The sequence below is a fragment of the Calliopsis andreniformis genome, chromosome 1 (genome assembly GCF_051401765.1).
Source record: "Calliopsis andreniformis isolate RMS-2024a chromosome 1, iyCalAndr_principal, whole genome shotgun sequence".
In the NCBI taxonomy this organism is placed as follows: Eukaryota; Metazoa; Arthropoda; class Insecta; order Hymenoptera; family Andrenidae; genus Calliopsis; species Calliopsis andreniformis.
In genome coordinates this window covers 9368255-9394891 of record NC_135062.1, presented here as the reverse complement: position 1 = coordinate 9394891, position 26637 = coordinate 9368255, and the positions used below count along the sequence as shown (strand labels likewise).

Genomic DNA, 26637 nt, shown 5'->3' with positions numbered 1-26637 from the left:
TTGAACCATGAAATTTGATTTGAAATTTCAGGAAAGATAAACCAAATAATAAATGAAAAAAATGTCTAAGTAAATGCTTTATTATTGTACACAGTACAATACAGTCTTTTTATCAATTCTTAACGGTATTATAATTAGAATAAATAATACTCTACAAAATTATAAATATTATAACTAATAGTCTTCCTCGTCGTATCCGTATCCAAAATCATTTTCATCCTCTGATCCATGACGTCCAAGCATTTGTCCGACAGTCATTTCTGTCGGATCGGCGTCAGCATCTTCATCAATGTAATCATCAGTTTCGTCTGTGTTAAAAATACAATATTGTTATTTTAGAATTGTGAAACTATAAGATATAAGATTTTTAATAATTATAAATAACAAATTTACCCATATCACAGGCTTCTGTTCTTAATGTTGTAGGGTCTGCTGATTCTACTGGACTAGATTCTACTTCAACAGGTTTCTGTACTTCTTCTTTCTTTGTTACTTGTACACGTGGTTTAACTGAACGAGGTTTTCTCATTGGCGGTGCTGCTGTTTTGTCTTGTACTTTTGATGGGCTAACAGTGGTATGTCTATAATTAACATGTAATTAATCTTTGAATACAAGAAAGGTTAAAATTACGATAATTATTAAATACTAATTCTATAATACTAACGTTTTTATAGAACTTGCAGTACTATCTGCTTCTACTTTAAACGGTAGAATAGGTTCTTCAGTTTTCGGTTGTTCTTTACTCGGCGTATTCACGGTAACGTTTAAACTTTTCAATACTTCATAATTAATTTTTGAAGAAATCTTCTTCTCTTGTAACATTTTCTCAATTGCTTCCCCTATTTAAATCAATAAATTTGATTATATACCAAACTTTACAATCACGTGTAATTAAAACAATCAAAATTAAAATTATTAGGTACCTGCGCTATTTGCAGGTGCTTGATTTTTATTGCGTTTTGTAGTTCGCCGTCGTTTTTTCTCAGGTTTACCTTCCTCTTTCTCTTTTTGCCGCCTTTCTTCTTTTTCTTTTTGTTGGATCAGGTACTCAGCGTTCACTTTGTTCCATAAGTTATGTTTAAACTGTGCTTCTTTTTCCGACATGATGTAACTATCTAATTCTTCATCATCTAAGTCAGCAACGTCGATTTCCCCTGAATTCTGAACCATCAAATAATAAATAAATCAAGTTCAAATCAGAAATTATTTCTACTTACATTTTCAAAAGTTGTGTTTATTTGTTCGTTTGTTTCACCCTCTCTATCGTTCGCCGACATTAGCCCCATGGAGGCAAAATTTGGACCTTCAAATAATTATATATATTAGAAATGGTACAAAAACTGAATATCTACATTTTAATTCTTACCAAGTCCAGTAATCAAACGGTTATTAGTATTACTCTGCTCAGGATCTCGGATATCACTATCAGGATCGTCAACGTCATTTTCAACATAACTTTTAATTACATCCAAGTTACTTTCTCTGACAAATCTTTCGGTATCCTCCCTTTCTATAAATTCAGCTAAAAATTCATAATTATGCATAAAATTTCATTTATATGTATTAAATAATTTTTTATTAATTTTTTTAGTAAACGCTATGGTTTATTTTAATTACCATCTTTTCGCTTTCTCTTTGTTCCAACTTTCTGTTCCTCCAATTGTTTATCAATCTCAGCTTGCAACTCATTTATTTCCGTATCTATATTTTCTAACTGTAAGAACAAATCTTAAATTTGCAATACAATTTGTATTAAATGTTTTTCTACATAAGTAAATTAATATATTATTATATCTACCATATAAAAAAAGTATAATTATGAATAAAAGATTTTCACCCTTTGTAATCGTTCTCTGTCCTTTTTCCGCGCAGCTTTAAAAGCTGGAGGATCCTGTTCCTCTTCTAAATCTACAGTCATGAATTCTTCGAGTGTCAATGCACTCGAAGGTGTATCGCCGAATTCTATCAGTCTGTAAGTTTAAAAGAATGAGTTAGATGCTAATAAATCATCAGAAGAATCATAAATTTATTCCGAAAAATAAGTTCTACCTTTTACGAAGCGTAGATTCATGTACTTTTACAATCTTAATGATATCAGCGGGCGATCTGTTGAACTCGTGCAATCGGGCGGCCATCAATAACGCTATTTAAACGAAAGAAAAGGAAATATTCAGTTGAACGACTGTCTTCTAATAATTAATACACTGAAGAGTAAAAAATCTGGATATTTCCTGCTTCAGTTAATCAAAGTTTCACTATATTAATTAATTAATATGGAAAAAGTGTACACTAAATTACACTAAGAATGAAAATAAAGGAAATAACAACGAAGTATTTTTCATACCAGCTCCACATAAGCCCGATGGTCTACGTCCGCTGTGAATACTGTCCCTTTTCATCCTTTGAACAACTCGTAAAGCTGTCATTGATACTTCGTGAGTTTTTTCACCGAACTCTAATTTATTAGCGAATCTCATGATGTATAAACACGGATCTGCAATAGATAACATTTATTATGGGGGTTGTTTAGAATTTATCTAAAATTACACAACTAATTAGACAAAAAATATTGTTTACTTTCATTCATACTGTTCACTCGCGTAGTATTTCAGAACACGATGTTTAAATTTTTGAAATTTACCGCCAACCATCGTGACCATACTACGCGCCAATGAAACAGAATTTAAAATATCAAACCTCTCGAAATGTTCAAAACTCGAAACTATTGAAACTTGAAAAGCAGATTTTGTTTCGTCAGAGGAATATTTTAAGAACTCTAGTCTCAACGAAATTTTTGTATAAATCTTTACTGATTATAGTTCAACAAGCCACAAGTAAAAACATAATACACAAAAATATCTAATCCAAATTCTTGTTCAAGAACACGAAAATTCGTACTCTTTCTAGATCTTATTAAAAAACAATTGTTTTCGATTTGTTAATGTTTGTTTTCAAGAGTCACACTTCATTGAAAATATTTTTTACAAAATTTAGTTTATTTCGAACCAAGAATTGAAAACAGTTATCTTTCACAATACTTAAGGTTGATGGTGCTCTGATGAGGTATTTTTTTATAATTTCTTTTAATTTGGATACTTCTTTCTTATCTAGGTTTTGAGAATTTCAAATAAACAAAAGAACAAAGCTTCAAATTTCTGAAACTTGAAACCTTCTTAGATTTCGAGGTTTCGATGATTCTTAAATCTTCCTTTCCCAAGTTATTAATTGATCACAAAGAAATATTTATATTTTTAACACTTTGTATGTCTAATATTCAAACATTTTCAAGACATTTAACTCCTAATTCCATTCGTTGTTATTATCTTATCAGTGACAGATAAAGAACCCAAATAAGTTTTTAATTTCGATTAATATATAGCTATATCCCAGATAGCACACGACGTCTTAAAAACGTTTATTTTATATCCATTTTATGCCTGAACGTCTTACAACATAATTTAGACGCCCTAAAAACATCCAATATCGTACGTCTTAAATACTTTCAAAATTTACGTCCATAAGATGCTTTAAAGACACATTACATTTTAAAGACTTACGCTTTTGGATATCTTAAAGACGTCTAAATTACGCCTATATGTCTTATGAATGTCTTTTAAGGCGTCTTAAAAACGTCTGTAAAGTACTGATTTGTAACTCTGAACGTTTCAAAGACGTCTTTTGAATATTTTTAGGATTCTGCTGGTTGTCTTTGAGACCTTATCAAGACGTCTCTGTGCTATATGGGATAGCTACGTGGGTAAAGAGAAGGCTAAAAAATATGACAATCCACATTTCTGTCCGAATATTTTCGTCTCTCGGTATGCATTATTCACCACCCTCTTCGTATGCAACGAGCATCGGCGAAAAGCACAGGTACTGCGCAGATCGAAGTGCAGGTTTTGTTGGAACACCCGATACATGGACGCGCGTGCCCTAAGTTGTCGTCTATCGACCGACGTGCGAAACTATCTAACCAGCGCCCGTCTGACATGGCGCCCATGTAACTGAAATCCAAAATCGTTCCGTGTAGTGATCGAAGGAAAGCCGGGTAACGTGTTTGAAAAGTGACAATGGCGATGTCAAATCTTTATTCGAAAATATCGACGAAACCAATGAAACGCTTCCAGGACAACGTCACGGTCAAGCAGACTAATCCATGGCTAAACGGTGAGGGGACACTTATTACAGATATAAATAAATATAATATCCGCCTTGTTACTGTTCCTTCGTTTATTGGGGTAAATTACAGAAAGGGTGGGAGAGAGCGAGGAGAGAAGAAAAAGATAAGGGAGCGAGTTAGCGGTACATCTGATACATGTAAAATATTAGTCTGTTTTTGATCTTTGTATCTAATTCGAACAGTGTCACTTCTTTCGTTGCGTTTACTTTGGAACGGAGGCATTACACTTTGATGATTTATTAAGCGTCTAAAAGTATTCGAATTTTCAAATGCAGAATATATATTTGTATGTAGAAATGGCAAAATATTACTCGAACATGAAATAGAAATTAATGTGTAAAAGAAAAATTAACGGTACACGTAAAAGCGTATTTATGAATACTTGTACGAGAATAAATAGTACCAGTATTTTGCATAAGTTCAATGACTGCATCCTACACAGTTTATGCTTCCTCTCTCTCTCTCTCTCTCTCTCTTTCTCTATGTATATATATATATATCTATATATATATATATGTATATGTAATCATATATGTATATATTTTGGTTAATTTACAATAATTTAGTGCAGATATATTTCATCAAAATTTGAGTTCTATTTTACCTTATAACGTAAGAAATGTAATTTACAAATAATCAGTAAAGCGTACTTTTCACAACTGGTGTATTCATATAAAATTCGAAAAGAAATTTCTAATAAAGGATCATCCAATTGAATTTATGTTAATGAACGTGCCCATTATACATATATGTATACGTATACGTATTTATTTGGCGTTCGTATCACGTGCATACGAAACATGCACGAAACTGCACGAACGAAAGCGGAATAAACCGAACTTTGGTATCATCCGAGAACTTGCCATAGATGAGAGTACAATTTTGCTCAAGATGCACCCATACCTGTACGCGCATATATTTGACCTGTGCTCATAACAAACCGAAAATAAGATAGGGCTCATGAGGCTCTCGTGATAGAGATCTTTTACTATGTCATAACAGAACGAAAGGATTCTATAAAAAATTATTATCAAAACTGTGGAATAATGTACACTAACGGTAAAAATTTGATGATTTTATAGTATACGCACATTTTACTGATGGTACCGCTAAACAATAAATTATTTTTTTATAACAACAATAAATAAAACAGACTTTTGTACGAACGAAAAACACGATTAATTAGTAAGAGAAAAAATATTGCTTAAAATGTTCAAGATTTATTGTATTATGTTCTTTTTCATAACCTCTGATATAATACTGAAATAAAATGTTTATTTTGTTTATTTCGAGGAAACTAATTTATAATTTTCTGTTTTTTATGTTCCATTTAACTTGAAAGATAGTTAATGCAATTATGTAAATGAAATGACTTTTAAATAGACAATTCATTAGAATTTCAATGTCAGAGAATATTTTTATGACTTTACTGTTATATATTTGATACATGTTTAATTTTTGTACAATTCTTTAATTCGAAGAATATAGAAACATAGATAATGTGAATTTAATCTTTAGACTGTTCATTTCTTAAGTAAATTGAAGAAACTTTTATTTATCCTTAGAAATTGTAAGTAAACTAAAGTATAAATGAATATATAATTAGGAGTTTTTAAATATTTAGTATTATTTCAGTATAATAAATGAAACTTGAATAGTTAACTTTAAAAGAAACATAAATATTAAATAAAAAAAGTAAATTTAACTGTTATACATGTTTCAGCGGAATCACCAATCACTGTATCAGATTCACCACCAACAGTTAGTCCACTTTCTTCTTCTATTGTACTACAACGTGAAGGAACAATAAATCAGCCTCTTAGCGCACCTGCTTCACCTGTGTCTTCCTTATCATCTACAATAACTCAATTAAATCTGTCATCACCTGAAGACTGTACGCAAGATCCTAATTGGCAGGCAACAAAACCTACAGTACGCGAACGGAATGCTGCCATGTTTAATAATCATCTAATGGCTGATATTATATTTATTGTTGGTAGCCCAGGTAACCAGTTCAATATTTTCATCTAATATAACTTTAATTGTTAGAAATTGTTTACTAATATGATACATTGTTAATAAATATAGGACATACACAGACTATACCAGCGCACAAGTACGTTTTGGCCACTGGTAGTTCCGTATTTTATGCCATGTTTTATGGTGGATTAGCAGAAAACAAAAGAGATATTGAAGTACCAGATGTTGAACCAGCTGCCTTTCTTGCTTTGTTAAGGTAAATATTTTTTATCTATATTACATCATTCATGTGAAATATTTAAAATTTATTTAAAACATTTTCTTTAACAGATACATGTACTGTGATGAAGTACAATTAGAAGCTGATACAGTATTAGCAACACTTTATGTTGCTAAAAAGTACATAGTCCCTCACCTAGCAAGAGCATGTGTTAACTATTTGGAAACAAGTTTAACAGCGAAGAATGCATGCTTACTTTTAAGCCAGTCTCGTTTGTTTGAGGAACCAGACCTTATGCAACGTTGCTGGGAAGTAATAGATGCCCAAGTAAGTTTAAATAAAAAAATGTTAAAATCTTTCACATTGAATGATAATCTAGACATGACATTTCGAACTAAATCAAGTTCATCTAGCAATAACATTGACCATACTATAAGTTTCTACTCTTGTGGAGATATTTGTTCAAAGAACAAGTTATGGGATGCTCATCATCAATTTAGTCAAAAAACTATTAAAAGTAATGATATCAACCATGGGAATACAAAAAATAGGCTGTCGTTAGTTTCACATTGTCTTAGTTTATCTGAAAATAATTGTTGTTCCGCGTTTAGTAACAAACAATTATCACTTTCTCTATTTCGTACTCGAAGTGAACCTCACTTTGCAGATAATAAATTAGAAATTGAAGTAACGCAAAATATTACTTATGAAGATAATTTCATGGAAGAATATGAGCATAGAAAACATGATTATGATGACTTTTCAAGAATAGCACATAGTGTTAATCCGTTAATCAGTTAAAAGTAAAATTATTTTCCAAGAAACTTCTTATACAATTTGAATAGATTCTTATAATTTTATATCCAGTAATAGTATTATCTCTCGTTTCACTTATACAAATAGTACATAGTTATTAAAGACATTCACCTACAATATGAAGGTACTATTTTACCTTCTTATTAAACTCATTTACTAAAAGACTAAAAGACTGGTCAATCAAGATTATGGAAGCATTTTTACTTCTAAACACATATCTTTTATGGACGTATTAAATGTTATGTATGATTCCATGTTGTATCATAATTTATTTATTCATATTTCATTGTATGATAAGTCTACATATTTCTCTTTTAATGGTGTATTGTATTATACAAGTATTATCACTTTATAGAACATTGTAATAAAAAAATTTACTTTTCTAAAATTACATATTATATTATCATTGTTTAATTAAATTATGCATATGCATATGTGTTATTTAGTTGTACTCATGAAATATTTCTTTGTAGTAAGTTTTAAGATATATGAATTGTAATGAGGTTGAAATTTCTCCAGAAACTTAAAATCAGTTTCAATATGAGTAATAAATTTTCAATTTTGCTCCACTTTCAAACGATATCTGTATTACACAATAATAAAGCATTTTTGTATAAAATATAACAAATGTAAAAATTAATAAGAGTTTTGACTGAATTATTTAAGTTTAACACTTTAAATTTTATTTTTTACAATTCGTATATACAGCTTACATTTGACAAATCTAGTTTTTTAAAAAGTGGAATAAAAATTTGAAATTTGAATGAAATATAAAGTTTCTAATAGCGTTTCATAGAATAAATCCGCAAAAAAGATTTTGGAGTATTATATATATACTTTTTTTATTGTATAAAGTTATTGTCTAAAGTAAAATTAAATAGAGGATTTATTTTTAAAGAAAATTTATTAGATTATTAACTTGACAAAAAACAATACCTATTAAAATGAAATCAGTGATCATTATTAGCTACATACATGATTTAAAAAATGTGCACAAAATTTAATATGATGTATACATGTAAAATATAATATCGTACAGGCGGAAATGGCGCTAAGATCAGATGGTTTTGTGGATATTGATATTCACACTCTTGAATCAGTACTTTCTCGAGAAACACTAAATTGTAAAGAAATTCATATATGGGATGCTGCATTAAGATGGGCTACAGCAGAATCTATTAGGCAGGACCTTGAACCCACTTCAGCAAGTCAAAGACTATTATTGGGTAGGCATTCTAATAGACTTCTTAAATTCCAAACTAATATTATGAGCTTTTTCTTTATTCTAGGATCTGCTTTGTATTTAATTAGACTTCCTGCCATGAATTTGGAAGAGTTTGCCAATAGTGCTGCACAAACTGGAATCTTAACGCAACAAGAAACTATCGATGTTTTTCTACATTTCACTGCTAGTAATAAACCTCAACTTTGCTTCCCAATTAAACCACGACAAGGTTTAAAAACTCAGGTAAATACATACGAAAAGATCATTTAATAAAAAATTAATATAAAGTTTGAAATTTGATAACTCAGAGCAGGATGAAGGTAAAGTTTTTAATATTTTCTTTACAGGTATGCCACAGGTTTCAATCATGCGCATATAGATCAAATCAGTGGCGTTATAGAGGTCGATGCGATTCGATTCAATTCAGTGTAGACAAGAGGATTTTTGTTGTTGGTTTTGGGCTTTACGGAAGCTCCTCTGGTGCTGCAGATTATAATGTTAGAATCGAGTTAAAGAGACTGGGATGTGTCTTGTCCGAAAATAGCACCAAATTTTTCTCAGATGGCTCAAGCAGTACATTTCACGTATATTTTGAAAATCCAATCCAGATTGAACCAGAGTGCTTTTATACAGCCAGTGTAATATTGGACGGGGGCGAGTTAAGTTACTTTGGTCAAGAAGGAATGTCAGAAATTACAGTTGGTAATGTAAATTTTCAATTTCAATGCAGTTCAGAAAGTACTAATGGTACCGGTGTACAAGGAGGACAAATACCCGAGCTAATTTTTTATGGACCGCCAGTAGATGACTGACGGAAATTTACGACTGAGATTATGGTGTAACTAATGGTCTCTAAAAGAATGTACCTTGATCTCATTCGAGATTTTGTTCAATTATTGTTTTAGGCACTGTTTTTAAACCGATGATAAAGTTGTGTAATAGGTGCACTCTTAGTTTCTAACACATATACATATATATTTATATACTATTGTACCAAATAGTTTCTATAGGGAAGTAATAATAGTTTTTTCCAATTTACTTTCTTCTTAAATCAGAATTCCATTGTTTCACATTTTTTATCGATTCATTTGATTTTAATTGTACTTAAAATATAATGAAAAACTCATTCTATCAATTAAATATACAGTAAACATAACGATACAGTTGTTTTAATTTAAAGGGTAATAATTAGTTCAATATAAATAAAATGTATTTTTTAATGCAATACTACAATACTTTAGAAATGTGTAAGTGCAAAAGAATAATAATTGATTTTCTATGATGCTATACATTAAGGTGTGATTATATGTAAACTACAGTTTTCATGACAATGATTCCATATTTCTGTAAAATCAATTTTTAATCTTGCGATTAAAGAACATAGAAATACGAATACAATATATACATGTAAATTGTATTATCATAATATGTAAAAGAGTGCATCTATCACTATTTTCAATACATTTAAGTTTTTGTTCTTTCTTATTTGAAAAATAACTTTTTTTACATAACTTGGATATTTGAGAAATCATTTGTAAATATGCAAAAAGTATAAAATATATAAAAAGACCTGTTAAAGAACTTTGAGGAGGCAGAACTATAAAAATGTTCTTTAAATGAATAAAAAGTAATTGCAAAGGCTAATAAGTGCTATTCAAAACGATTTACTGTATTTGAAATTATTATTAAATAGTATTATAAAAGTATAAGTAATTAATGGTATGAAAAGAACGTCATTACAATTTGTAAGTTCTCAATTATTAAATATTAATGGTTTTTCTTCTTCATCAAAATGACAATTTGAAATTAAGTCACTACTTGTTAGATTTGTATTTTTTTAAAAGACATTTAAAAGAACAATACATGTTGTGATTTTACCAGTTAGAATATACTGTTTTTGCCAATATAAATAATACTGGTTTAATATTAAATTCGGGCGTCATGTATTTTAAAACGCACGATAGTCATTAAAATGCACCGTCAATAATTTTAAGAAATATCATGATTGAAACTGCCCATGTAAATCTACATATTCGGTTTTTTATATTCACATTGTTATTTTATGTTTTGTACTATATATTAGAAAACAATATTATAAAGCAAAGTCTAATTTACTTTCGTTTCTCACATTTTTTGAACTCTGAACGTGAGTAAATAAAACTTTTTACTTTTACAAAATGCGAAATGATAAATCATCAAAAATATTAAATTATTGATTAAAAAGAATCTATTAAACTTTCAAATTTTTCAGATTTTTAGATAAGTTAACATTTTTGTATACATTATAAATACCACTGTAGCTTATGTAAAAAGTAGAAGCCCATACTCTAGTATACATAGTTTCAAGTAATAAGTATGCATATGTATATGAATGAGTTAAATACTACCATTAGATCTTTTTTTGATAATAACTATTATAGCATATGGCAGCAGAGCCACAGGATCTGGCACCAAAGTTCATATTACAAAATAGCTAATATCATTTAGAAAGTACATATAACGAACTATAATACTGGTAATAATAAAATGTACAAAATAATGCCTTCCTATTATTAGTATGTCCAGCCAGTATGAACAAAAAGAAAGAACAAATAAAGTTTCAAAGCATTTATGTAACTAATTTAAAACTGAAATTTTAATAAGAGCAAAAAATAATTTAATAACTATATTCAAACTTTTAAATATTTCTGAAGTATTATATTAAAGAATTTTCATTTTAATTTGCGGTTATTATCGTTAATAAATAAACTCATTTTCATGTCTTGCATTATAAACATATTATTCCAGTTGAAGAGTTAACAAAGTATTAAGAATAACGAAAATTATGGTAGAGTATTTCTGATAGTATAACATGTAAAAGTACCAAAAAAGTGATTGAAAGTCACCATATAAGCAATAAATGAGATTAAATGTAAGTCCAATAAGATAGCAATTCTATATTATATTTTTATGCATCAAGATTTTTGAAACACATTAATTAATTATACTGTATCAGGACAAAGTTAATAGATTTTGTAGTGAGATTGTATACTATTACAGAGAAACAAAAGGCACAAGTATTAAACTGAATATTTATAAACATTTAAAATATACATAATTTTAATCTCATTGATTCTAGATCAATAGATGATATCTGTTGATTAATTTCATTTCATGTTTTTTAATTTTAAATTCTGTTATATATTCACGAACTACATATGTATAATGAAATGTATAGAAATTTATAATAATGTCTGATATAATAAACTTTTTTATATTTCGGTTCACCAAAAATAAGAAAGTGTAGTAATAGTGTAGTAACATGTGATGAAAATTGTAAAATGAGAACATTTATGATTGAAGAATAAAAATAGCAATAAGAATATTCTCAAATTGAATTTTTTATTCCTACTTTTAAGAAAAATTAAATAATTATGATGGTTAAAATTTACAAATATTTTTAGGTCTGTTTCCTCTTAAAATTGTTATATATTATGCAATACTACACTCTTAAAATATTCTATATACAGGTAGAATATAACATTATATATGTACATATTTTGAAAGCAAGAAAATTAAATAAAGGCAAGAAAATTAAATAAGGGCAATAAAATAAAATATATCATAGAAATTACAAACATGCAAAATGCTCACCCACTGATGGTATATTTATGCAGAGAGCTTGTGTAAACCGTAGATACGTACGTCCCAATTCATGAACACAAATTTGAAGAACATCACTGATATCAATAAGCATATCTAATTAATTAGTTAAGTATATACTTTTCACAAGTTTTTTCATAGAAAATAATGTCATATTATAATTAGAAATATATTAAATTATTATTAGAAATATTAATGTGTTTTGAATTTTATGTTACTTTATAAAGGATACGTGCAGTGCCTTCTGTACGACACGTAATATAAACACAAGCTGCATGATTGTGCGCTTGCTTCCTTCCACGGGTAAGATGGCGATTTAAAGCCATCTTATAGAAGTTCATAGATGTGTCAATACAATGTTGATTCAACCTAGCAATAAATAAAATACACATTATGCTTTTTATGTATAATAGTAGTCTTATATGTATTTTTATAGTTTGAATAACAACTTACTGTAATTGCATACATAAGTGTGTTATCCCTTTTCTCGCATTCTGCAGTGTTATACCTCTCGATTCCTTTCCATTGACATGGTATGCTATAAGCCAATATCATTATTGTTTTAAGATATTTAATAAATGAATGAGCTATAGTAATAAATGTTCTTTAACAAATAATATTTATTATTATATTAATAAATAGAAATAAATAACATTGTGTACCTGCTCCAAAACCTGTTGCTCCTCCAGTACTGTCACTAGAGACAAACTGACCAAGTACCATCATATTTCCAGATGGTGTCTCCTTGAAAGCTGTTTCGCTGACAATAAGTTGATCTTCCAATACAAAACCACATTCTGTACACACTGCATCTCCTCTAGCTGGATCTGTTTCAATTTCTGTGGAGCCACAATTTCTACACTTGCTTCCAGACATCTATTAAACAATAAAGAGTCATAAATTAAACTCCAAAATAAAAAATATAGTTTATTTAACACATTTATTTATGCGACAATTACTGTTGCCTGACAGTCTAAATTTGCAATGTTTTCTTAATAACATTCATGATAAATAGATCTTAATATTTATCATCTTTTATGCAAAAGTTTATGTAAAACAACAAATACATAATTGAATCATAAAACATTCTTATTTTTTTTATATATGTATCTGCATAAGTGAAAAAAATGTAAGAAATGTAGAGATACAAAACAAAACAATCAATAAATATATTTCAATACTTATTATTTAATATTGATTACACATTTCGTTTGCATAAATGAAAGCAAATATTTATTACAAATAAAGATAAGAAATAAAGTTTTGTACAATAAACAAGTAACTTGTATATAATCAGTTAACGAAACATTCTGATTTTAATATAGAAAATAAGTTAACGTTTAAACATATCGATTGTGTTATACTCGTGTTTCTCTTGTTATATTGTTTAAGTTCAAACGAAATGATAAACATATTCATTATCGTCATAGTGTCACGCAATAATAAAATATTAATCTCGAAATTACCTTTGCGATTATAATTTGTAACGTTTACTCCTAACTTTTTAAATTATTGCATTAGCATACTGAAACTTGTTGTACAAATAATTGTGTCAAATAATTATGACACAATACTAATTATTATTTTGTTCTATCTTGTTTCGTATGAAAATACGTAGAATCAGAGTGAACGTGTGTTTAACTTTTATTTGACAGAGTGATCCTGATAGGTTAGATTTAAAACGCGCATCGCACCAACATGTCACAGTGTGCTTACAAATGCAAAATGTTCGTGCGAAAGTAACGTGTATATGTATATAGATATATGTATTATATATCGTGCGTGTGTATGAATTCAATTTCGAACGAGTAGGTTGTTCAATGGAAATGTACCTTTCGGTACATAATTCAATTTTCATATAAATTGATTAAAAATAAGATTCATATTGCTATTAAAATGAAATTCGAAAAATAACAAAATATTTCAGTGAATTCATAGAATCTTTAAGATCCCTTTTGGATTTTATTGTAACGAGATAGAATATTTTTATAGAGCGGCTAGAATATTTAATATACTTTTTAATTACATTTTTTAATTGAAATTCGCCGTTCATAAAAGTTTTGTTTGAATTTTGAAATATATGAAAATGTTTATCATTAATAGGGAATTATGTGATCTCTGAATACTGCGAGAATAGATTCGTACTTGCAACCCTCTGATGTTTTTAAAAGATACTACTGTTACATATCTACAGTTAAATTACAATAACAATAAGTATATTTTATGTGCAGTACATGTTTTTTATTTAAGTGGCATATTTTACGTACAATAATATCGATATTTACGTATAATACGTATGTTTCATATAAATACAGTTGCTAATAATCTGTAACTAATACAGTGCCGGTAATACATGAAATGTCAGTCCAGTCACAAATCCATCCCGCGTAAAATTAATTAACAAATATTAGTGATTTAAATATTTTAATTTATTCTTTTGTGAGAAAACGAATAACAAATCCAAGATGCCTTGTGAAATGATAACTTTGCAACTTGGCCAATGTGGTAATCAAAGTAAGCAATTTTACTATTTATATTTATACCAAAATCATAATACCTCATACTAATATTACTGATTTAAAGAGTTATAAATAAAAAATGCCACTTCAGTAACTTACAAAATTCTATTTATTATGTTATTATTTTATCGAAGCATTTGTTTAAACAGAGTTTTAGTTTCTTAGTTTACAATTGCAATCATTGAATTTAGAAATTTTAAATGTTTTGATATGAATAAGATTGAATTGTATAAGTTGACTTATATATTGCATGCAAGTATTACGATTCTAAAGAACATGTCATTTTCTTCAATGTAATTGTATATTTTATAGTTGGATTCGAGTTCTGGAAAAAATTATGTGCTGAACATGGTATTAGTCCAGAAGGTATTTTAGAAGATTATGCAACAGAAGGAACAGACAGGAAAGATGTATTTTTCTATCAGTCAGATGATGAACATTATATACCAAGAGCAGTATTATTAGATCTCGAACCTAGAGTAATTCACACAATTATGAATTCACCATATTCAAAGGTATTCTACCGCTACATTAATTTGTTCACAAATTTCTAAATTTATTTAAATTAACTTTACAGCTGTTTCCAATTATTCAGATATATTTAATAAATATGTATCTCAGATTGAAATGCATATACTAATATGAGAATTATTTCTTTACAAGTTATATAATCCAGAAAATATTTATTTATCCAAACATGGAGGTGGTGCTGGAAATAATTGGGCATCTGGTTATCATCAGGGGGAAAAACTTCAAGAAGAAATTTTTGACATTTTAGATAGAGAAGCTGATGGAAGTGACAGTCTAGAGGTATATTTAAATTAGTGTTTTATGAATCTATTTCTTAAAGATTTATAATATTATGTATATTTACAGGGTTTTGTTTTATGCCATTCCATAGCAGGTGGAACAGGTTCAGGTATGGGTTCCTTTATGCTTGAATCCCTTGCAGATAGATATCCAAAGAAATTAATTGAGACATACAGTGTCTTTCCTAATCAGGATGAAATTAGGTATGTCTTCAATTAGAATCAAAAGTTATCCTCAGTTTCTATCATTAAAGATTAATAATTTTTTTTAGTGATGTTGTGGTACAACCATATAATTCTCTATTAACACTAAAAAGATTGACACAGTGCGCTGACTGCGTGGTTGTTCTAGATAATACTGCTCTTAATAGAATAGCATCAGATAGACTTCACATTCAAAATCCAAGTTTCACTCAAATCAATCAACTTGTTTCTACAATAATGTCTGTTAGCACCACTACACTCCGGTAGTATATTATTTTTCTATAATTTAACATAAAAGTAATCTTAGAAGTTCATAAGAGATGTATTATTTATTTCACATCTAATTAAAGTGTATTTCAATGTAACTAGGTATCCTTCTTACATGAATAATGATCTTGTTGGTTTAATTGCTCCATTGATACCAACACCACGTTTGCATTTTCTCATGACTGGTTATACACCACTCACTACGGATCAAGAAGTAAATAAGCATTCTATTGAATGTAAATAAATAATTTTAAAATATACTTATTTAACCGTGATTATTAAATTATAATAGGGTGCATCAGTAAGAAAAACTTCTGTATTAGACGTAATGAGACGTTTATTGCAACCAAAAAATATGATGGTTTCCACTGCGTTAGACAGAAATGCGTCTCATTGTTACATATCGATTTTAAATATTATTCAAGTGAGTATTATTAAAATTTAAGATATTAAAAATATAGGCATTGCAATATTAAAAATGTATCATTCTCAGGGCGAAGTGGATCCAACACAAGTTCATAAATCGTTACAAAGAATCAGGGAACGAAAACTTGCACAATTTATACCTTGGGGACCTGCTAGCATACAAGTGGCTCTTTCAAGAAAATCGCCATATATACAAAGTACGCACAGAGTGTCTGGCTTAATGTTAGCTAATCACACGAACATATCATCGGTAAGTTATATTTAACATTGAAAAATTTGAAGCATATTTACATTTAAAATTAAATTATTTACTAAATGTACAAAATATTTTAGTTATTTGATCGTGCCTTACAACAATACGATAAACTGCGAAAACGAGAAGCGTTTTTGGAACAGTTTCGAAAGGAAAAAATGTTTGAAGATAATTTAGACGAATTGGATAACTCTAGAGAAGTCGTCGAATATTTGGTAAAAGAGTATCAGGCCGCTACGCGAGTTGATTATTTATCTTGGAACCCCAACAAAGCAGAAACATAAAGTGTTTAATGTTCTTATTATGTGTATAAATAAGAATTTAAGATCTGATTCATTTTTTGTTAGTTTTATCGCACATTTTTCGTTATTAGACACTTTGTTCCAAACAGTAACGAGATTCTATATTACTTACATCATCTATCAGTATGGTGTAATGAAAATGAACACTTTGTGATTTTCTTGCCATAGTTTAGAATTTAATTAGTCTTTTGTCTCCACATTTATTTCTGACTTTCGTGCATATAACGGAGGTAGTGTAGCAATTGTAATAAATCCTGTATGTCCGGGTACAGAGCGAGGATGCGTTACAGTAAGAAGTTTTGCTTGATCTTGTTTTTCACTTTTAGTTTGTTGTGCCATACTTGTGCCATCCTTGTCTACACGCTAAAACAGTTTAAAAATTATTATTACTTCAAAGCTTTAACGCTACCTTGCAAACAAAATATAAATAGAGCATGTGCCATTTATCTAATCACAATTTATATTCATATTTTTCTATAAAAATTAAATGAAAGAAAATACTGTATAAGAAAAAATCACTTATTTATATTCTACTATATGATATTAATCAAATGCATTGCACTGATTTCACAAACCTCATGTTTTAAGCATTCTAAATCCAGTACAGGGAGACTTTTATATTGAACATTCAGTTCTCTTTGCAAGCACTCGTATGTATTTAATTCAATAAACCCCTTTGAAGTTAATTTTGTACAAGTACGTTGAACTTGTTCTATACAAGGAGAAAAAGAACAAAGTTTTCCACCTAAAAAGAAAGTAATCTCATATTATTACTCACAAAACTTCTGAAAATGATATTAATTTATTTTATGATATTAAATTAGCTATTTTTAATTTTGTTACATAAATTCTGCATAATACAGAACATTAAAATAAAATGGATTAAAATATTTCTTATGTGTAATTTCATTTTAAAATAAATAATGAATATGTACCTGATTCTTTTAAAGCAGAGAGCGCATGATCAATTGCTAACCATGGATGTGGAAGATCCAAAAATATTGCATCTGCTTTATTTGTTAATTCTTCTCCAAATCCATCCATGCAAACATCTCTATGACCTACGGTTACATATTGTTTAAGACCATGACTTTCAAATTCTACTTGAGCAATATTTACACGTTGTTCATGGAAATCAAATGTATAAAGATGCCCATGAGGACGAACTGCACGAATGAGTGCATGTGACAGTGATCCACTTCCAGTACCTAATTTAAGAACATATAAAAATTAATAACATGGATTATATTCCCATAAATAAATAATAATAGTATATGTTGAACCTGTTTCAATAACTATTTTTCCTGGAGACAGATCCATTAAGTATATGATAAGACTTATATCAGGAGTATAAATTATTTGTGTCCTATGAGGAACTGTTAATGTCCAAAGTTCTGGTGTTGGTTGTAACACGTATCCCCAGCCACGTGAAAGTTGCACTTTTGAACCATATTTTTGCCCAACAAGTGAAAAAACTTTCAATGCACCATATATTGTTTGAAAAACATTTTCAACCATTTGACCTTTCTTTGTTGGAATTTTTTGCTTTATTTCTAAAGAATGCATATCTTTTGGTCCTAAATATAAAATAACTACGTCTCCTTCCTCAATAACTTCTTTCACTTTCTCAAAACTCATTTTGTTATGAATACTCAACTTAATCTTATAAATTTTCGTTTGTTTTCTTGTTTTATATTGTTGGAATAAACATAGTTTTCATTTTATTTTAACGTATTTACTTTCTTATTTTATCTAATTTGTCAACTTTAATTCATATTTCTTGTGGCATAAAATATGTGTATTTTTATATTGTTATTAACTACTTATGTATATAGTCAAATATGTTTTATAAAACTTTTTATATCATATAAAAGTTTTGTTTCATATACTTTTATAATATATTATATGTTATTGTTGTTACATAGTTTTCCTTGTTTTACTACATTCCAAAACATTGTAACGTTTACAGGTTATGTCACATTGTAATCCACGTGGCTATAATCAGCAGACATCAGTAGATGCTTTAATAGATTCATTATTTATTGTAACAGGAATATATTTTGATCTTCGGTTTTTATTTGCTACTTACAATACGACAATAATTTCTGAATCTAAATTTAAAATTTAAAATTCGACTGTAAATATTAATGCCTATACAACACAGTTTTTATAAAAATAAAATAAAAATATAGTATATTGACATGAACTATTAACAAAATCAAATTGAAACCATATTATTTTATTTTAATTTTTAATCAATCATAGTTAGGTATTTATGTATTTATTAGGTAATTATGTAATCTAAACAATAAAAACATAATTATTTACAACAATTTTTCCACTGTTTAATTTATTAATATTTCATATGGAAATAGATTACACATTTTAAACATTACATGTATATTTTTTGTGTGAGGTGATAAGTTGTTATGTCAGATTATAATTATTAATGTTTTGACATAAAAAGAATTCGAAACGAAAATGAATAGCGATGGAACTCAACTTTCTGATAAATAGAAACGTGACTTAACGAAAAGTGACACATTTGCAGAGAACCGTGACCCATGAGCCCATGAGGCCACTAACAGAGGGTTCTGAATGTTTAAAAATAGTTAAATAGTTGGTAATGAAGGACCGAATAGTTTTTCGTAGAATACATTTCCAAAATTGTTTGTACATAATTTTCTGCCATTGAAATAAGAAAGTGATTTGCATATCTCATTCACGATAAAATCGAAATATGGCATCGAAAGTTACGCTGTCCCAGGCTCTGGGTACAGATGGAAGTGATTTTAATCATAGACAAAAAGTCGCTAGTCATTATCAAATCAGGTAATTAAGTTATAATAATGAAAGGATTACAATGCTTTCCTCATTTATCTTTTTACGTACCTAAAATTATTTGACAATAGCTACAATGCTATGTTAAAACTCAACATACTATAAAAGAAATAATTAAAAATAAGTCATTGCATGTTCATTGTTTGTTTATCATTAGGATTAAACATGTCTTCCTTTTAGCGCAACAAACAAATCAAGACTGAAATATTGTATATTTTTTCACTACCTTCTTTTCTTCGTTATGCTTGCCAAGCTATCGGCCGATATATTAGATCATCTAGATATATTCATTTTGGAAATTGAGGAGTTGCAAGTACCTCAGGTAAAGTAATATCTATGCCTATATGCATGCATATAAATGTATTCGCATATTCAAATACTTCATTATCAATCTTTTCATGATATAATATTATAATTTTATTCGCTTTGCTATTTTTATAAACTGTAAAAATATTTTATGATAGTTGTAAAGAAATATTTATAGTTCTATATCATTATCTTTTATATTGCAGCCTCTTTGGTGGGAATACATATGGTGCTCAAGTTTGATGTTGAGTTTCCTTGCATTATCTGCTATTAAACGAAACAGGATTAAAACATTACAGCAATACATGATAGGCATTATTTTATTAGGATATGGTCCGCTTTTTTATGCAGCTATATATTATTTCAAGGATGTTTGGAAATATTTAACTATTGGCAAGTCAGAAGAAATTCACATCTGGCAGGTAAACAAGATTCATTTACTTTCAGAGTTTATTTTGTTCATTATTGGTTACTTTATCATATAAATACATTGCATAAAGGTTGTACCTCTGAGAAAGATAAGAATTATATAAAAATTAAACTTTCTAGGGCCTACCATATGGCTTACTGTGGTATGCGTTTATCCTTTTGGCCTCACAGGTTCATTCATTCTCTCTGTTCTTCTCTTGGAACCTATTAGTAGCTTGGAAAACACGAGGAAGCAAAAAAGCAGAATAATTTTATTTACATGATCCATAAAAATTTCAAGCATATCTGTGAATATTGTTGATTATACATATTTTTATTTGTAAAAAATGAAAATATATGCAACTACTTTTTGAAAGAGGTTCAAAGTTGTGAAAATAATAATATGAATGTGTAAATACTTGTATATATACGAATATTAATGTATAATATACAAATATATACAATTTATGGAATGTGTATTTTGAAACAATTGTGCTCATTTTTATTTAGACCAACGATTATATTTTTACTTCACATATTTTGAAAAATAGTGGTCACAGCTAAGATAATAAATCGATAAATCAGTATCATTAATCCATTTAAGAAAAAATGTGTTTCATAATATCTACTCTAATAAAATATTTGTTCATTTTTAATAACATTACAAATTTTTTCAGTCACAATTTATTGCACTTTTCTCAAATATTTTTACATTCATAACCTTACAAATTACTGAAACCTTACATTTATTTTGTACTATATAATTTTTAAATAAATTTCACTTAAAGGAAAAAATGTTTTACTTTTTCAAAAGGTGCAAATTCATTTGTCGAAACAAAACGTCCTTGTATTTTATTGGATTAGAAAATTTCCCTAGTTTTAGGGAGTTTTTCGTATGCAATAAATTCCCTAGTACGGGTTTGTTCACTAAAGAAACTTTCGTGTATAGATGTCCTATTGATCGTCGTTAATAGAACTCACGGACACATATGGATATTCTACTTGCTTATGAGGGACTTCGTGTCCTGTGACCATCCCTGTCGGACTTGACTTGGTTTCTTCAATTTTTCTCATTGTTCTAAGTCGTGCGGTGAGTTCTGTTTGCAATAAACACATTAATACGAATCAGATGTTAAAGATCACTTGTTCTCCTTAATCGCTTGGTATGTAATACAGAAAATTACAAAACGAATTAACCGTGAACATAACTGAGTGGTGTCCATTGTGATTATATAAATGAGATAATATTGCCCTAAACTAAAAGATGATTAATATCTGTCGACATAAGAATTGGTAATATAATTGTATAACAAATTCACTTTCATTTACTGTTTTCATTCTTAAATTTCTAAGTTTCGTTTGAGTTTAGTTCTGAATTTTGTAATACATTTTTAATACAAAATCAGTGAGACAGATGACTGCTTTGTAAAAAGTAATGTAACAATCGCTGTCGTTAAATAAATTATAATAAATTAAATTAAAAAAGATGAATTGATGTATAATAAGAGGATCTTAAAATTAGTACTGCAATTTGACAGAATAGTGCAAGATATAGCATAAGGCTTAATATGTTAGAAAGATATGAAAATGTTTTATTATTTTGTATTAGAATTCAATTATACAATTATTTATATGATTTATTGTTTCCTTTTTCAAAACTTGAATGACTGTTGGTAAGTTCAATACATTCTTTCGTGTGTTTTTATATGTTCTAGTAATAATTAATATTTCATAGAATTTTATTTTGTACAATGTGTAGAGTTATACTTTAGTATTTGATAAATTTACTCATTTGTTTTAAGTAAACTATTGTATTTAAGTAGAATACATTTTATTTGTTACAATTTAATATTTTTATTCTGAATTTAAGAAACTATGTAAATTATGTAGAAATTATATAAGGATTATAAATTGTACTTTTTTGTATTATTTGTGCTATAATTTATATTGCTTTTGTTTAAAACAGAACAATTTTTAATGTAAAAAAAAGAATTAAAAGTATGGAGTAAAGATTTTTTTAGATAATTTTGTTTTATAGAAAACATTTAAGTAACAGTGCAAATAAAATATTGAAGGAAAGAAATCTTGCTTTTAAATTTGGGATAAATAATTATTAAGCAAACTGTATATGCTATTTGTATATATACTTCTAAGAAACAAATTAATAGTAATGATTAATTTGTTTTCCTTAGAACTTTATATATTTTATGAATAAAATAGAAAAACAAACACCATACTGAATTATTAAATTTACAGGGATATTATTAAACTTCAAAATGTTCTCCAATCATATGACAACAATTGTACGGCTGGCTGCGCAACAGCAGCAGCAACAACAACAACGCGGTATGGCAACCCTCAAAGCCATTTCCATAAGATTGAAATCAGTAAAAAATATTCAGAAGATTACACAATCAATGAAAATGGTATCTGCTGCCAAATATAACAGAGCAGAGCGTGACTTGAAACAAGCTAGACCTCTTGGTGTTGGTACCAAAGCTTTTTACGAGGTAGCTGAAATTCAGGCACCTGCAGAAGAGCCGAAGAAGTTGGTGATAGCTGTAACAAGCGACCGAGGTTTATGTGGTGCTGTACACACAGGAGTTTCTCGTAACATTAGGGACACTCTTTTGGCAGATCCTAAAGAGCGGGAAAACACAAAAATCATATGCATTGGTGAAAAATCACGATCAATTTTGCAACGTTTATTTGCTGATAATATATTATTTGTTGCATCAGAAGTTGGTCGTAAACCACCAACATTTAATGATGCTGCTAAAGTAGCAGCTGAAGTCATGAACAGTGGGTATGTGTGCTTCCATTTATTATTACTGAACTGCACATTCTTATGCATTTATAGGAATTTCAAACATATACAAAATACAAAAAGTAAAGTACAAATTATAGTATTTGAAGATAGAAACAAATTTTTATTTAAGTTTCATTTCTTTAACTCTGTGTTTATAGAAATATGTATTTGCATAAAAATCTACAGCCTAATTATTACAATTTCGTGAATATTTGTATCTTATTTGTGGAATAATGCATAACATTTATTTCATATTTACAGGTATGCTTTTGGTTCAGGGCGTATTGTGTATAATAAATTTAAATCAGTAGTGTCATATGCAGTTGACCAATTGCCTCTCTTTGATAAGAATGCAGTGGTCAGTGCACCTAAGTTATCTGTATATGACTCCCTCGATGAAGAAGTAATTCAAAGCTACCTTGAATTCTCTTTAGCATCTTTAATATTTTATTCCATGAAGGAAGGTGCTTGCAGTGAACAGTCTAGCCGTATGACAGCTATGGACAATGCCAGCAAGAATGCAGGAGAAATGATAGACAAACTAACTTTGACATTCAACCGTACTCGACAGGCTGTCATTACCAGGGAATTAATTGAAATTATTTCTGGTGCTGCTGCATTGGATTAAATGTACACAACATTTTTGTAAAACATTGGCACTCAATAGTTCTGGAATGTAGATCAGAAAAATGTTATCATGGGAAGACCAGCTCTATGGTTTATTAGGAAAAATAAACCAAGATTCATGCTGGAACAGATAAGCAGTGAATGATCAAATGTTTATAAGGACAGCAATATTTATAAGGCAAAGTTCAAAATAAAGTATCTGAAACATTTAAACGATGTATTTGTTAATACTGTGGTTAAAACTGCCAAATGAAATAAATTGTTTTACCAAATTTTTATTTTATATTTGTTACCTATAAATGTGATGTAGCATCAACATAATAAAGTGGTCTATCTGTTTAAAACTCAGTGTTCATGGTATTACATTTAATTTTATATGTATTTATTACTAAAGCTGAGTACAAATTTATTAAAATCAGATCAATATGAATGAATATTCGTTAATAAATATCACAAAAATGTAATAGAATTATTTTGAGATCTTAAAAACAAAATACTAGGATGTTATAAATTTGGAAACTGAAAATATAAAATAGATTCGATATTTTAATTAAGTTTAAGCTCTTTTGCAATTAACAAGTTTTTATTAATACTATTCGAATAATTATGGCGATCTGTCTCAAAAACTAGTTTTGAGAAAAACGCATTCAACACTCTGACAAGTCATTTTGCTACCCGCCTACTTCAAATGCTTCAAACTTAAACTACATAATTTTATTAATCAGAATCTCTTAAAAATTCTTTCATTAAGACACTTTAGAATCTTTAGTTTAACAAATTACAAAAAAAAAAGATTTGATTTTTAGATCAATTCTAACAAATACCTACTTAATTATAAACATTCTTAACCAAAGTAAAATATAATAGATTGAAGAACACCGAGTTATTCCACGTGCGCCTTTGCGGGATTTGCAAATGTAACCTAATATAACCTCAATGTCACAACAAATATTTAATCATGGATGAAAATCGAAAAACTCGTGTTATACTAGAAGAGCATGGTATCCCTAATGTGAGTATTACAAGAATTATATTTGAAAAATATCATCTTTATACATAAAAAATAATTTACAATATCTACTTAATTTTCCAGGCTTCGGAATATACGAATTATGAAGCACAACAAGACTGGAACTTACAGAATTACAAGAAAGTAATGTTTTATGTAAAATTAAATAAGAATATTGTTGTAGATAAATCTGACTGTTTTCATGTTTAGCATTGCTGTGTCTTTATTTTAGGTTTCTTTATACTGTATTGATGTTATTCATTTCAATTTACAGGAATTCAAAATACAGGTTGTCAGAGAGTCCGAAGATGGACGAGAATTGGAGTTTGACCTAATTGGTTACCCTGTTGGTTTTGCTAATGCATTTCGTAGAGTTCTTTTGAGTGAAGTACCAACAATGGCCATAGAAAAAGTTTATATTATAAATAACACAAGCTTAATTCAGGATGAAGTTTTAGCTCACAGGTAAGTTACACTTGTCTCTATACAGTATATTTTGACCAATTGTTCTAAGAAAATATAAATTAATTTTAAAGATTGGGTCTCATACCACTTCGAGCTGATCCCAGGCTATTTGAATATCCTTCTTCTACATCTAAGGATGAAGATGAAGTCAGTGATCAAGATACTCTGAGATATGAACTGAAAATATCATGTACTTGGAATCCTCAAGCACCTAAGGACTCTAGAAAAGTAAATGACATGTACAGAAATAGCAATGGTACACAAATATTTTATAACAAATTAAGATTAGGATTATGTCTTACTAAAATAAAAGTAAGACAAATATAGTAAGCAAAATGAATTATAGAAACCTTTCTTTATAGTATATAGTAAAGACATTAAGTGGGTTCCAATTGGACGCCAAGCAGAACTTTACTCTAAAGGAGTAGAGCAATTGGGAGTTTTAGAAGACGATATCTTAATATGTAAAATGCGTCCTGGTCAAGAAATTCATGCTTTCATGCATGCAATTAAAGGAATAGGAAAAGATCATGCCAAATTTTCTCCTGTAGGTAAGTTGCTACATAAAAACATTAAAAAAATATTTGTACATGAGCTATTAATACAGATTGTAATGTAATAAAGTACAACAGTACACATATTTAACAAATTTGATTTCGTCTTATATTTAGCTACAGCATCATACAGATTACTGCCAGACATTCAGCTAATAAAACCAGTCAGAGGAGAAATGGCAGATCGCTTAAAAAGTTGTTTTAGCATTGGTGTAATAGAGGTAATTGAAACTAAACAGGGCGATCCTGACTCCCGCGAGGCAAGAGTAAAAAATCCTCGTTACGATAGCTGTTCTAGGAATGTATTTCGTCATGAAGATCTTAAATCATGCGTGAAATTAAGTAGAATACGAAATCATGTCATTTGTAAGTACTAGATCATTTTTTATTCGCTACATATATATTTTACAATAATTAGTTTCTTAATCTCATATTGTTATTACAGTTACTATTGAATCAGTGGGAACATTAACACCAGATGTACTATTTGTAGAAACAGTTAAGATACTTAAAGGGAAATGTAAGACATTTTTAGAAGAACTTGACAATATTGGTCAATAAATGTATACTTATCATTTGAATAAATATTGTTTACCGACTTAAATTGTTTTCAATTTTCTTTCACAAGAACTCATATTTATAATAAATAGTATTTTATGTACCGTTTTCCTTGTTTACAGATTTTTGCATTTGATTACACTGAACTTAAAAGTTTATACACAACACTAAACTAAAAAATCAGAGTACTCATGCACCACTGCTAATCTTTTCATT

At 28.6% G+C, this 26637-nt stretch overlaps 7 protein-coding genes across 12 annotated transcripts; 5 read left to right on the top strand and 2 right to left on the bottom strand.

Moving 5' to 3' along the window:
* Positions 1-62: 62 nt before the first annotated feature.
* Positions 63-13756, bottom strand: Brf (Brf RNA polymerase III subunit). Its single transcript, XM_076379087.1, has 15 exons — positions 13531-13756; positions 12727-12940; positions 12518-12602; positions 12297-12433; positions 12056-12160; positions 2346-2495; positions 2051-2144; positions 1839-1971; positions 1619-1715; positions 1368-1523; positions 1219-1304; positions 925-1162; positions 666-840; positions 394-581; positions 63-308 (listed from the first exon to the last, which is right to left on the bottom strand). Exons 2-15 carry the CDS (start codon positions 12938-12940, stop codon positions 175-177), a joined length of 1992 nt encoding a protein of 663 aa, XP_076235202.1. The 5' UTR covers positions 13531-13756; the 3' UTR covers positions 63-174.
* On the top strand, positions 3833-9551 carry Lute (BTB/POZ domain containing protein 3 lute). Of its 3 annotated transcripts, XM_076392564.1 has the most exons (7): positions 3834-4168; positions 5905-6186; positions 6270-6417; positions 6492-6708; positions 8237-8423; positions 8487-8665; positions 8770-9551. In XM_076392564.1, exons 1-7 carry the CDS (start codon positions 4072-4074, stop codon positions 9232-9234), a joined length of 1575 nt encoding a protein of 524 aa, XP_076248679.1. In that variant the 5' UTR covers positions 3834-4071; the 3' UTR covers positions 9235-9551. The 3 variants fall into 3 exon arrangements, with proteins under 3 accessions (XP_076248673.1, XP_076248679.1, XP_076248686.1); XM_076392558.1 differs by having other exon boundaries at positions 3833-4168; positions 8237-8665; XM_076392571.1 differs by lacking the exon at positions 3834-4168 and adding an exon at positions 5077-5240 and having other exon boundaries at positions 8237-8665.
* Positions 13757-14308: 552 nt separating the features above from the next.
* On the top strand, positions 14309-16867 carry LOC143178816 (tubulin gamma-2 chain). Its single transcript, XM_076377677.1, has 9 exons — positions 14309-14578; positions 14896-15098; positions 15247-15393; positions 15460-15596; positions 15665-15859; positions 15966-16077; positions 16156-16287; positions 16357-16539; positions 16623-16867. The coding sequence occupies exons 1-9, from the start codon at positions 14530-14532 to the stop codon at positions 16824-16826; spliced, it is 1362 nt and encodes a 453-aa protein (XP_076233792.1). The 5' UTR covers positions 14309-14529; the 3' UTR covers positions 16827-16867.
* A 124-nt stretch (positions 16868-16991) lies between these two features.
* On the bottom strand, positions 16992-18482 carry Trmt61 (tRNA methyltransferase 61). The gene is made up of 4 exons (XM_076377692.1): positions 18128-18482; positions 17780-18052; positions 17420-17589; positions 16992-17207 (listed from the first exon to the last, which is right to left on the bottom strand). Exons 1-4 carry the CDS (start codon positions 18480-18482, stop codon positions 17025-17027), a joined length of 981 nt encoding a protein of 326 aa, XP_076233807.1. The 3' UTR covers positions 16992-17024.
* A 920-nt stretch (positions 18483-19402) lies between these two features.
* Positions 19403-20778, top strand: Jagn (jagunal). Its single transcript, XM_076374702.1, has 4 exons — positions 19403-19676; positions 19866-20007; positions 20198-20413; positions 20541-20778. The coding sequence occupies exons 1-4, from the start codon at positions 19585-19587 to the stop codon at positions 20667-20669; spliced, it is 579 nt and encodes a 192-aa protein (XP_076230817.1). The 5' UTR covers positions 19403-19584; the 3' UTR covers positions 20670-20778.
* A 592-nt stretch (positions 20779-21370) lies between these two features.
* Atpsyngamma (ATP synthase, gamma subunit) lies at positions 21371-24183 on the top strand. Of its 4 annotated transcripts, none has more exons than XM_076379322.1 (3): positions 21371-21489; positions 22656-23205; positions 23470-24183. In XM_076379322.1, exons 2-3 carry the CDS (start codon positions 22676-22678, stop codon positions 23834-23836), a joined length of 897 nt encoding a protein of 298 aa, XP_076235437.1. In that variant the 5' UTR covers positions 21371-21489; positions 22656-22675; the 3' UTR covers positions 23837-24183. The 4 variants fall into 4 exon arrangements, with proteins under 4 accessions (XP_076235437.1, XP_076235443.1, XP_076235451.1 ...); XM_076379328.1 differs by having other exon boundaries at positions 21445-21562; XM_076379336.1 differs by lacking the exon at positions 21371-21489 and adding an exon at positions 21673-21692.
* Positions 24184-24737: 554 nt separating this feature from the next.
* Polr1c (RNA polymerase I and III subunit C) lies at positions 24738-26629 on the top strand. The gene is made up of 7 exons (XM_076379304.1): positions 24738-24847; positions 24929-24988; positions 25119-25309; positions 25381-25565; positions 25672-25860; positions 25981-26229; positions 26309-26629. Exons 1-7 carry the CDS (start codon positions 24794-24796, stop codon positions 26422-26424), a joined length of 1044 nt encoding a protein of 347 aa, XP_076235419.1. The 5' UTR covers positions 24738-24793; the 3' UTR covers positions 26425-26629.
* The last annotated feature ends 8 nt before the right edge of the window (positions 26630-26637 follow it).

Bases quoted from the DNA above. Each gene is read 5' to 3' on its own strand.
- Lute (XM_076392558.1), top strand. From the start codon at position 4,072: ATGGCGATGTCAAATCTTTATTCGAAAATATCGACGAAACCAATGAAA. The intron at 6,418-6,491 runs GTAAATATTTTT...TTTCTTTAACAG, and splicing joins GCCTTTCTTGCTTTGTTAAG to ATACATGTACTGTGATGAAG. The intron at 8,666-8,769 runs GTAAATACATAC...TTTTCTTTACAG, and splicing joins GACAAGGTTTAAAAACTCAG to GTATGCCACAGGTTTCAATC.
- Atpsyngamma (XM_076379316.1), top strand. The intron at 23,206-23,469 runs GTATGTGTGCTT...TCATATTTACAG, and splicing joins GCTGAAGTCATGAACAGTGG to GTATGCTTTTGGTTCAGGGC.
- Brf (XM_076379087.1), bottom strand. From the start codon at position 12,940: ATGTCTGGAAGCAAGTGTAGAAATTGTGGCTCCACAGAAATTGAAACA. The intron at 12,161-12,296 runs GTATCCTTTATA...CTAATTAATTAG, and splicing joins TCGTACAGAAGGCACTGCAC to ATATGCTTATTGATATCAGT. The intron at 1,524-1,618 runs GTAATTAAAATA...ATGAATTTTTAG, and splicing joins AAAGAGAAAGCGAAAAGATG to CTGAATTTATAGAAAGGGAG.
- Trmt61 (XM_076377692.1), bottom strand. From the start codon at position 18,482: ATGAGTTTTGAGAAAGTGAAAGAAGTTATTGAGGAAGGAGACGTAGTT. The intron at 18,053-18,127 runs GTTCAACATATA...TTCTTAAATTAG, and splicing joins AAAAATAGTTATTGAAACAG to GTACTGGAAGTGGATCACTG. The intron at 17,590-17,779 runs GTACATATTCAT...CTTTCTTTTTAG, and splicing joins CTCTGCTTTAAAAGAATCAG to GTGGAAAACTTTGTTCTTTT.
- Polr1c (XM_076379304.1), top strand. From the start codon at position 24,794: ATGGATGAAAATCGAAAAACTCGTGTTATACTAGAAGAGCATGGTATC. The intron at 24,848-24,928 runs GTGAGTATTACA...TTAATTTTCCAG, and splicing joins AAGAGCATGGTATCCCTAAT to GCTTCGGAATATACGAATTA. The intron at 25,861-25,980 runs GTAAGTTGCTAC...TCTTATATTTAG, and splicing joins TGCCAAATTTTCTCCTGTAG to CTACAGCATCATACAGATTA.
- LOC143178816 (XM_076377677.1), top strand. From the start codon at position 14,530: ATGCCTTGTGAAATGATAACTTTGCAACTTGGCCAATGTGGTAATCAA. The intron at 15,860-15,965 runs GTAGTATATTAT...CAATGTAACTAG, and splicing joins GTTAGCACCACTACACTCCG to GTATCCTTCTTACATGAATA. The intron at 16,288-16,356 runs GTGAGTATTATT...TATCATTCTCAG, and splicing joins CGATTTTAAATATTATTCAA to GGCGAAGTGGATCCAACACA.
- Jagn (XM_076374702.1), top strand. From the start codon at position 19,585: ATGGCATCGAAAGTTACGCTGTCCCAGGCTCTGGGTACAGATGGAAGT. The intron at 19,677-19,865 runs GTAATTAAGTTA...TCTTCCTTTTAG, and splicing joins GCTAGTCATTATCAAATCAG to CGCAACAAACAAATCAAGAC. The intron at 20,414-20,540 runs GTAAACAAGATT...TAAACTTTCTAG, and splicing joins AAGAAATTCACATCTGGCAG to GGCCTACCATATGGCTTACT.